We start from the raw sequence: 11,191 nt of genomic DNA, 5'->3' as shown, positions 1-11,191 counted from the left end.
TATTGGAGCTTCAGCTTCAGCATCAGTCCTTCCAATGAATATTCAGGACTGATTTCCTTTAGGATTGACTGGTTGGATCTCCTTGCAGTCCAAGGGACTCTCGAAAGTCTTCTCCAACACCACAGTTCAAAAGCATCAATTCTTTGGCACTCAGCTTTCCTTATGGTTCAACTCCCACATTTGTACATGACTACTGGAAAAAGAAGAGCTTTGACTGCATGGACCTTAGTTGGCAAAGTAATGTCTCTGCTTTTTAATATGCTGTCTAGGTTGGTCACAGCTTTTCTTCCAAGAAACAAGCATCTTTTAATTTCATGGCTGCAGTCACCATGTGCAGTGATTTTGGAACCCAAGAAAATAAAGTTTGTTACTGTTTCCATTGTTTCCCCATCTATTTGCCATGAAGTGATGGGACTAGATGCCATGATCTTTGTTTTTTGAATGTTGAGTTGTTTTTTTTTTAGCAACATGGTTTTGCCAGAGTTTTATTCGGCAAACAGGATAGTATACCCTCAAGGTGTGATGGCACACCAACCTCAAAGGAAAGGCCTCAATCCATCTTGGCTTCCTCCTTTTATACATTTGTCTCCTGCCCCCAACCCCTTGAGTTTGCCCTATGCAAATTAGGCTGGCCAAGAAGGGGGCGTGTTTGTTTCACCTGAAGTTCTCACTATGGTCTGTGGATCTTCTTTTGTTCCACTTCTGTGGGCTTTTCTCTTTCTTTGTCTTTTAGCCACGCCATTTTGGACTCGTTTTGCCAATTCTAACTACCTAACATTGCCCCGTCAAGAGATGGGAGGCCCAGTTCTTTGGCAATAGGGGCATTGAGATCTCTCTGGCTACTCCCTGCTGAGCTGGGACAGCAAGGGGCATTGGGCCTCCCCCTATTAGTCTCAAGCCTCAGAGTCCTTTTAGCGGTGTCCATCTAAGCGTGATTGATATTTTCCGTGGTCAGGTGTAGTTTTATATATCTTTGTTGAACTGGCACTGCATGTTGTAGCTAGTTGACCTGGGCAGAGATGAAACGGGTTAGACAATTGATAATACATGGAGCAATCACAAGCAACATCAATATGGTGATGACAGGGATTAGTAGGGACACTGGTCAACTCCAAATCCCCCCTCGCCGGGAGAAGGATCCCCTAAAAAGAGATTGTAGCCACCCCGAGAACTCTCCAGCTTGTTCTTTGAGATCCCATAGGATCTGAATGTTTTTCTTGAGGACTGTAAGACTTTATTCAACTTGGCTGGAGGTATTTACCCAGAAACAACATTTCTCATTCAAGATGGCTCAAGTCCCTCCTTGTTTAGGGTTCAGGAGATCTATCTCCTGTCTGATTTGGAGTATAACCCCTGCCAAGCTGTGTTGGCTCATTAGAGCTAGCCTGAGAAATCTTATCCCCAGAAACTTAATTTTGGGGGTGTTCATTAGAATGGCACTCATCTGTAGTCCTGAATAGGTATCTGAACTCTCCCAGGGGCTCACAGGTATATTGAGCGTCCTCTTCTGGTTTCTTCCATGGCTTGACTTGTCATGCCCTGGTACCTTGACTGCTGTGGGGGTAGAAAGTATTACAGTGGAGGGGCCCTTCCATGTGGGCTGCAGTTGAGCCTTTGGGGACCCATCTTTCCAGACTTTAATTTTGCACTCCAGGGAAGCCCTAAGGTAAACCCCCAGTCCTTGAATGTTGGGTTTTAAGCCAGCTTTTTCACTCTCCTCTTTCACTTTCATCAAGAGGCTCTTTAGTTCCTCTTTGCTTTCTGCCATAAGGGTGGTGTCATCTGCATATCTGAGGTTGTTGATATTTCTCCTGGCAACTGATTCCAGCTGTGCTTCATCCAGCCCAGCATTTCGCATGATGTACTCTGCATATAAGTTAAATAAGCAGGGTGATGATATACAGCTTCGTCATACTCCTTTCCCAATATGGAACCAGTCCGTGGTTCCATGTCTGGTTCTAACTATTGCTTCTTGACCTGCATACAGATTTCTTAGGAGGCAGGTAAGGTGCTCTGGTATTCCTATCTCTCGAAGAATTTTACACAGTTTGTTGTGATCCACACAGTCAAAGGCTTTGGCATAGTCAGTAAAGCAGAAGTAGATGTATTTCTGCAAGTCTCTTGCATTTTCTGTGATCCAGCAGTTGTTGGCAATTTAATCTCTGGTTCCTCTGCCGTTTCTAACTCCAGCCTGAACATCTCAAAGTTCTCTGTTCACGTACAGTTGAAGCCTAACTTGGCGAATTTTCAGCTTTATTTTGCTAGCATGTGAGATGAGTGCGATTGTGCAGTAGTTTGAACATTCTTTGGCATTGCCTTTCTTTGGGATTGGAATTAAAAATGGACCTTTTCCAGTCCTGTGGCTATTGCTGAGTTTTCCAAATTTGCTGGCTTATCAAGTGAAGCACTTTCACAGCATCATCTTTTAGGATTTGAAATAGCTCACCTGGAATTCTATCACCTCCACTAGCTTTGTTCATAGTGATGCTTCTTAAGGCCCACTTGACTTCACATTCTAAGATGTCTGGTTCTAGGTGAGTGATTGCACACCATCATGGTTATCTGGGTCATTAAGACCTTTTTTGCATAGTTCTGTATATTCATGCCACCTCTTCTTAATATCTTCTGCTTCTGTGTGCTGACTTTTGGATTCCTCTCTTAGGACATAAAGAGTTTCAATTAATACTACTCCACTGCAGTTTTTCCTTTTCTCGTAGAGATATTAACTTGAACCAAGAGTGCAAACAACTCTTAACAGGAATTGATCCTTGTTTTCCACTTGTCTCTGAAATATCAAATCCCGAATATTAACCAGATTTTTCATTCATATGTTTAGAGATTACTATTTATGTTTGATTCAAGATCAGTTTTATATCCCATAGTACAGCCATAAGAAAGAAGATTAAAAATGGAATTCTTTTTTCCTGGTGCTGATTTTCTTCTCTTAGAACTGTACACAAAGCAAGACTTAATCATCACTTTCTAGTCTCCACTCTTGGCCTTCCATGGCCCCTCCATAGCTGAACTTGAGACCCAAGTTGCTGTTGTTGTTCTTTAGTCGCTAAGTCGTGTCTCTCTTTTGCAACCCCATGGGCTGTAGTTTGCCAGGCTCTTCTGTCCATGGGATTTCCCAGGCAAGAATACTGGGGTGGGTTGCCATTTCCTTCTCTACGTGATCTTTCTGGGACCAAACTTGTGTCTCCTGCATTGCAGGTGGATTCTTTACCACTGAGCCACTAGGGAAGCCCCCTGTCCCAGATACCCATCATAATTTGGAAGTCACATGCCCATGGCTGTTGCCCTAAGGAATATTGACCTTACAAAGTTGCATCTTCCTGCTCATCCTGCCTGGCTATTTCCTGACTCATCCGCCGGGTTCTCCACTGAAGCCCCTTCCTACTTTCTGTCCTTCTCCTTCTCTGGAGAGCCTCCTCCTCTTCATCCATCCCTCCTCCCCTAGTACATGCTCCCCCTAACCTCCTGATCGCCAGTTACACTTTTTTCCCATATCCCATGGATCCCTTTTAGGACTTCTCCTTGTCACTTATGGTATACTGAATGCTTATACATACAGTTTAACTTTATCTTAAGAACAGTTTAGCTAGTGGGAAAAGGTTACCCTCACTCTAGGGCTTTTCTCTAGGAATAAATGCATTTTAACATTGATCTTCTCCAGAGAGTTCTTCTTCCTTTGATGCCTGAGCTGTGAATTAACTCTAAAGGTAGAAATAAGGCCAGAAGAAACCTCCTCACATGGACTTACCTATGAGCAAAGCAAGAGAAGACAGTGCACGTCTTCATTCTTAAATCGCACCAAATAGAGCCTGGGGCCCACCGCCCCCCCCCCCCGCCCCACCCCCAGCCTCATTGGACAGACCAGGAGGTCAACTAGAACTTTACTCATGGTTCTGCTGGACACTTGGGCATGTCTGATTTTTTATGACACAAGTAAGAAGAGATTTGGTGACTGAATCTGTTAGTGACCATTTGATTCCTATAGAATCAGAGGATTTTCCCTCACCAACAGGCATTTCTTTGTTCTTCATATTTTTGATTATTTCAGCTTCTGACTTGAATACTTTCTATATTGTAACATACACTTTATTTTCACTAGCCTTCTGAGGAAATTACTGTTATTCCTGTGTTAGTGTCACATGAGGAAATCAGATCTAGAGGAATGGTCAAATTATAGGTTTTTACCTTCCATCTGACTACTGGTTTAGTTTGGGGCAGCTGACAACTTCACGGTTTTAGTAAAAGATGCTCTGGAAGATGTCTGATTTGAAGCAAAATAGACCCCAGGGGAAGACTCAAGGTTGTTGGGGAGAAGGATGTCCCTTTGTTTTAAAGCAGCGTGTCACAAGGAGGAGCCGAGGTTTTCATGGTTTGATGGAGGGAATGTGTGAAGAAATGTGTGTATCTTCAGAGCCGATGAAGGTTGGTGTTGATTATTATCAAAAGAATCTTAAGGTTCAGTTCATAGTCATCACCATTCTTAAAGTTGGTTGTGTTCTATTATTGTTGCTGTGTCTTGAGCAGTATAGTTTCTCTAATGTTCATCCCTCGTAAGCTCCTTCTAAAACACCTCATGGACATGGTGCAGGGTATTATGGCTCCTAAAATAAGACCTCGAACAGCTTCTGGAGATCAGTCATGTCAGTGTAGGGTGACTTTAGTTTTCCGGGTTAATGTCTTTGAAACCTGAAGCATTATCTCCTACGTGTTCAGGCTTCCCCATTATGAAATGTTGCATGCTGATAAACAGTAGAAATGTCTCCCAACACATGTTGCTACATGAACTGTTTCTTAATTATTTATAGGAACTTAGAGAAATACATAATAAGCAGCAGCTCCAGAAACAGAAGTCCATAGAGGCTGAACGACTGAAACAGAAGGAACAAGAACGAAAGATCCTGGAATTAGAAAAACAAAAAGAAGAAGCCCAAAGGTGAGTCTTTTCAGTGGATTGTGAATCCATCTGGAAGGAACTTTAGGTACTCACTACTTTTCGCTGAACTTCTCCAAGTTCTTACTGCACCAGAAAGAGCCCTCAGTTTTTAATGTGTGTGACTCAGTGGTAAAGAATCCACCTGCCAGTGCAGGAAATACAGGTTTGATCCCTGGATCGGGAAGATCCCCTGGAGAAGGAAGTGGCAACCCAGTCCAGTATTCTTGCCTGGGAAATCCCATGGACAGTGGAGCCTGGTGGGCTGTAGTCCATGGGGTTGTAAAAGCATCAGACACAACTTAACAACTAAACACAAAACAAGCAAAAGCACATATGCATGTAAATCTTTGCGTATATAAGTAACCTCTGAAGTTTTCGGTTGGTGCTCAGAGATCTCTCAGGTTATGATTATGTAGATAAATGGAATTACACAAGGATTTGGGCCAATTGATATGCCTGTTTGCATGCCAGTGACCAACATATGTTTCCAGTTCACAGCCTTTTAATAACAATAACCATCAGAGTCTTGGGTTTGAAATCAAAGTCCCTGATCTCACTGGCCGCACAGGGTTTCTCCAGTGGGGTGAATAGTGTACACCACCATCTTCCTTTTTTCAACAGCAAATGAAATTTGAGGTCAAAAGGAGAAAATTTGCTGTTGCTGCTGCTTAAGATCCAGACATATTTTTGTTAGTTTCTGTTTGAATATTTGTGTCTGTTTCTATCTGCTAGTAATATTTTGCATCTGGTAAATTACTAGTGAAATAGTAATTTTTGCACCTGGTGTTTTTGGTTTTGTTTTTACATGCCAGTGGGTAAGTAGGTAGGGTCTCAAACCAATTTAGAGGACTACTTTATGGTTTTCTTAGGGCTAGGTCTAGGATTATGCCCCTAGACCTATCCCCTTGGATGTGTTGATTAGCTCCATTCTTTTATCTATAAAGTTGATTATTTATAATATGTTCCACCAAAATTTTATATCCCTACAGAGTAGAAATAAAGATACAGTGTCATCATATGGAAAGTTTAAATTTTCTGTGTACAATTATATGATAAATAGTACCCAGAATTTAACTTCAGAAATTACATGATTATATACTTTATTTTATTTTTAATTTTTTATTGGAAGGTATTTGCTTTACAATATTGTGTTGGTTTCTACCATATATCAACATGAATCAGCCACAGGTATACACATGTCCCCTCCCTCCTGAGCGACCCCCGCATCTCCCACCCCATCCACCCCTCTAGGTTGTCACAGAGCACTGGGGTGATCTCCCTGTGTATATAGCAAATTCTCCCTGTTTTACATATGGTAATATCTGTTTTACATATGGTAATATCTGTTTTACATATGGTAATATGTATGTTTGCGTGATACTCTCTCAATTCCTCCCACCCTTTCTCTCCCTCACTGTGTCCACATGGTTCCCTTTGTTAGTGAAATATGTGAAGCAAATTTTATTGTGTTTTTTTTGTTGTGTTATGAATAACAATTAACATTCTTACCCCTCCAAAAAAATGTTTTTTATAGCATTCTTAAAAGATGTTTTGAAAATTGTAACTGAAATGCTTAAGATTTAAACTAACAAGAATTCTACTGCACTGAATCTTCATGATTATTCGAGTAGAAATAAATATAATATTTTTAAATGGAGAATGAAAGTTCTCTTTGTTTATGTTATGTTCCCTTGGCTGTTTCCTGATTCCACAAAATGACCTTTGTGTCTTGGCTGTGTCACAAGGCTAGCGGATTCAGGTTGTGAACAGAACCGAGTGGCCTGGGTCAATCCTGAGGCCTGTATGGCTGTGTGACCTTGGCCAAGTCCTTCACTCCCTCTGCCTCATTTTCCTCTTCTGTAAAATGTGGATGATTAGGACCTGCCTACCTGGTGGGCTTCCCAGGTGGCTCAGTGGTAAAGAACCCACCTTCCAAGGCAGGAGACCCGGGTTCAATCCCTAGGTCAGAGAGAACTCCTGGAGGAGGACATGGCCACCCACTCCAGTATTCTTGCCTGAAAAACCCCATGGACAGGGAAGCTTGACAGGCCATAGTCCACAGGGTCCCCAAGAGCTGGACAGACTGAGTGACAGAGCACCAGGTGGGAGAGTTAAAGTAGTTAACAGATGTGGAGCCTTCCCTGGTGGTCCAGTGGCTAAGACTCCAGGCTCCCAATCCAGGGGGCCCAGGTTTGTTACCCAGTCAGGGAACCAGATCCTGCATCCTGAAACTAAGACCTGGGGAAGTGAAAGTGAAAGTGTTAGTCGCTCAGTCGTGTCCAACTCTTTGTGACCCCATGGACTGGAGCCTTCCAAACTCATCTGTCCATGGGATTCTCCAGGCAAGAATACTGGAATCGGTTCCCATTCCCTTCCCTAGGGGATCTTCCTGACCCAGGGATCAAACCCAGGTGTCCTGCACTACAGGTGGATTCTTTGCCCTCTGAGCCACCAGGGAAGCCCAAGAATAGTGTAGTGAGTAGCCATTCTCTTCTCCATGGGATCTTTCCGACCCAGGGATTGAAACCAGGTCTCCTGCATTGCAGGCATATTCTTAACCATCTGAGCCACCAGGGAAGACCTGGTACAGCCAAATAAATAAAAATAAATATTTTTTTTTAATGTGGAAGACTAATTATTAATAACATGGTATCATTTATTATTGCACATTAGTTTCATTCAAAGTGTGGTCATCGGGACTTCCCTGGTGGTCCTGTGGTTAAGATTCCACACTTCCAGTGCAGGAGCTGCATGTTCAATGCCTGGTCAGGGAACTGTGATCCGACATGCCATGCAGTGTGGGGCCCCGCCCCCCCCAAAAGTGAAGTGTGATCATTAGGGAGTCCCCTGGTTGTCTAGTGGTTAGGATTCAGTGCTTTTACTGCAGTGGCCTGCGTTCAGTCCCTGGTTTGGGAACTGAGATCCCACAAGCCACTCAGCGCAGACAAAAATAAATAAATTGTGATTGTTTAAGGAATTTTCTGATTTTGTAAAATGTTGTGGAATGCAAGAAAAATAATTCTTGGTAAGAAAAATTTATCATTCCTAGTCTTTTCCTATGGATTTCATACTGAGGTCATCATACTTTTCAAGGCCTAGATTTAATTGCACTTTATCTCTTTGTGTCGGCTACTTTGATGAACAAAGTAGTCAAATTCAGTAAAAGATAGAAACTGTTGCTTAGTAAAGGATGGTTACTACCTCCAGTGTTCAGAATAACCTCTTGGTTTCTGTTTCAGTTCTGGAGAGCTATTCATGTGCTACATAAACGGGCATGTGCCCTCCATGATCTAATTGTTCATGGACTTCTCTAAGCAATCTTTCACTTGCAGTGTTGGGTATACTTTCTGTCCATGAAAGTTACATTCCTGTGTGTTTATGTCTTTTATTTTTCTTTGCAGTTATATACCAGTTGTTTTTGTTTGTTTGTTTATTTTTTAAATTTAATTTAATTTAATTTTTTTTGCGAACCATGCTTTTATTTATTTTATTATTATTATTTTTTACATTTTATTTTATTTTTAAACTTTACAATATTGTGTTACTTTTGCCAAATATCGAAATGAATCCGCCACAGGTATACATGTGTTCCCCATCCTGAACCCTCCGCCCTCCTCCCTCCCCATACCATCCCTCTGGGTCGTCCCAGTGCACCAGCCCCAAGCATCCAGTATCGTGCGTCGAACCTGGACTGGCGACTCGTTTCATACATGATATTATACATGCTTCAATGCCATTCTCCCAAATCTTCCCACCCTCTCCCTCTCCCACAGAGTCCATAAGACTGTTCTATACATCAGTGTCTCTTCTGCTGTCTCATACACAGGGTTATTGTTACCATCTTTCTAAATTCCATATATATGCGTTAGTATACTGTATTGGTGTTTTTCTTTCTGGCTTACTTCACTCTGTATAATAGGCTCCAGTTTTTAAATGGAGGAGTATTTTCCTGAGTTCTCTAATCCCTTTATAAACGACATCAGGAATTTTCTTTCTGTGTCTTTCTAAATGATGTGATCTCATCTTACCCAGAAGGGGAGCCCTGAGAGCCCCTGTTTTGTTGATTCAGATCGTCCACCTGAAGAACAAACAGTATCCCTTGGTGCTTAGCATCCCATTGACTAGATAGAGCTCTTTATGGAAAGAGACGTCACGGCAGTGTTAACATGGAGCTGCTTCCATGCTGTAACCAGGCGTTTTGTTGACAGACGAGCTCAGGAAAGGGACCAGCAGTGGCTGGAGCGCATGCATCAGGAGGATGAGCAGCAGCGGCCACGAAAACCCCACGAGGAGGAGAAGCTCAAAAGGGAGGAGAGCGTCAAAAAGAAGGACAGTGAGGAGAAGGGCAAACCGGAAATGCAAGACAAGCTGAGTCGGCTTTTCCACCAGCATCAAGAACCAGCTAAGCCCGCTGTCCAGGCACCCTGGTCCACTGCAGGTATGAGAGACCAGAATTAGGCTAGCAAATAAGCACTCTCCTCCCAGGTCCTTCGGGGAAGTAGCCATATCTGATCAGGCTCTGTCTTGGCTACGTTCATAGCCGTGAGAAGGTCAGTCATTTTTTGGACAGTGCAGATGTTCGTTATGTAGCATCAATTTAGAGGTCTCTTTTAGGGGCCCACACCATGGCAACCCTTGGCCCCATTATGCTGGCATCCAGAAGTTGTTTGCAGACAGCAGTGGCATGAAGTTTTATTGCCAAGTGCCATTCATACAGCTGTATTCCACATGGAGATCATTACCCTTCTTGCCAAAGAGGAACCTGCTGCTTCTCCAGTGTGTTCTTTTCTCTGGGAATTTCAGAACTGTCTCAGCAGCAGGAATTGGTATTTCTTCTCCTGGCCTGTACTCAGGCGGCATTCACTGTTCTTGGTCTGCACTGCGTCCAGTTGTGGTCTTACCTTTTGAATGTTTTTTTGCCCTTTGAACACAAGTGGCCTCCTAACTTACCTTTTATATGACCACGCATGGGGCCTGCAGCCTCAACATTTCTATATCACTTAATAGGGGCAGTTAAAGTTGTGCTTCTTAGCCCTCCCGTATGAGTTGACTGATTTGAGATTTACGTCACATTCAGTCTACTGCATCCTGCTAGACACCCTGCGTTGGGGGAGAGAGGTCTTGATGCCTTACAGATGTGCGCTGCTGGCGTCTAAGCCAGGAGGCAGAGAGCGGGGGCGTTAGCACCGCAGTAACCTTTGATTCGCGTCCACTAATGACCTCTCAGATGGGATGGAGCTGCTGACATCAGATTTGGCTCTCCTTTGGTTTCAGAACCAGACACATCCTCACTGAATGTCTTCCAGAAATTCCTTGAGTAGATGGAAGTGGTTCAGATGTGAAGACAGACAGCAGAGGAGATAGATGTCGGTAATTTGGCTTGTGTCATACATTTCTGTCCCATGTAGCATTTCATTTTTGTCCCCTTCCCCTCCTTTCCTTATAAACAGAAAAAGGCCCACTTACGATTTCTGCACAGGAGAATATAAAAGTGGTGTATTACCGAGCACTTTATCCCTTTGAGTCCAGGAGTCACGATGAAATCACGATCCAGCCGGGAGATATAGTCATGGTAAGAAAGCCTCCAGCGAAAGTCTGGTTTCTGTTGATGGTTAGCATCTGTCCTCTTCTTGTACTTTATTTGACAGTTGTAAAATTGTGGGCGAGTGTGAAATCCAGTAATCCAGCGTTTGAGTTTTTGAAGTACTGACTCAGTCTTCTTCCTTTTCTATTTGAATGAGAGACAGCATTTAAAAATGCATCACCTTAAAATAGAATTGTTAAAGAAAAATGGGTTCCTGACATAGCCTTCTGTATTTTCAAATCTGTAAAGCTCTGGTAATTTCAGAGTTTAGATTCTTACTGAGATACTATGAGTAGTCTTTCAGAAATAGTTTTAAATGCAAAGTATCTGATCACAGTTGCCAGTGATAACTTTTCTATCTATTTTTTTCCCTTTACTCATGTAAACTTTGAATTGCCTGAAGAGTAATGAACTAAATACAGTTAATCTGCTTTCCTACTCTGTAAATGAACAGATGAAAGAGTTTAGGATTTTGCTTGTCATAGCTTTTTTCTTTGAATACAAGAATTAAATATATATATATATATATAAAATAATTAAATATAATCTTGTGATTGTAACTAAAGCAATAGTAACCAGTTTGAGAAAGAATAAAGGAATGTGGTTGACCTGAATTCTTTCCTAAAAGAAATCAGTAGTTCCTCAATCCAGTTAATGTA

The 11,191-nt window shown here is 42.3% G+C and overlaps 1 protein-coding gene across 8 annotated transcripts in view; it reads left to right on the top strand.

Annotated features, from left to right (window-relative positions):
- ITSN1 (intersectin 1 (SH3 domain protein)) overlaps nt 1–11,191 on the top strand; it is a 245,535-nt gene that overhangs the window by 143,938 nt on the left and 90,406 nt on the right. For all 8 annotated transcript variants that reach the window (XM_010862262.1, XM_010862263.1, XM_010862259.1 and 5 more), the window contains exons 17-19: nt 4,821–4,948; nt 9,157–9,386; nt 10,399–10,520. In XM_010862262.1, the coding sequence (XP_010860564.1) occupies nt 4,821–4,948; nt 9,157–9,386; nt 10,399–10,520 (480 nt within the window). The remainder of the gene's footprint in view (nt 1–4,820; nt 4,949–9,156; nt 9,387–10,398; nt 10,521–11,191) is intronic.

Source organism: Bison bison, unplaced genomic scaffold (genome assembly GCF_000754665.1).
Source record: "Bison bison bison isolate TAMUID 2011002044 unplaced genomic scaffold, Bison_UMD1.0 scf7180017864481, whole genome shotgun sequence".
In the NCBI taxonomy this organism is placed as follows: Eukaryota; Metazoa; Chordata; class Mammalia; order Artiodactyla; family Bovidae; genus Bison; species Bison bison.
The sequence above is the reverse complement of the archived record's forward strand: the minus strand, read 5'-3'. Positions and strand labels throughout refer to the sequence as shown.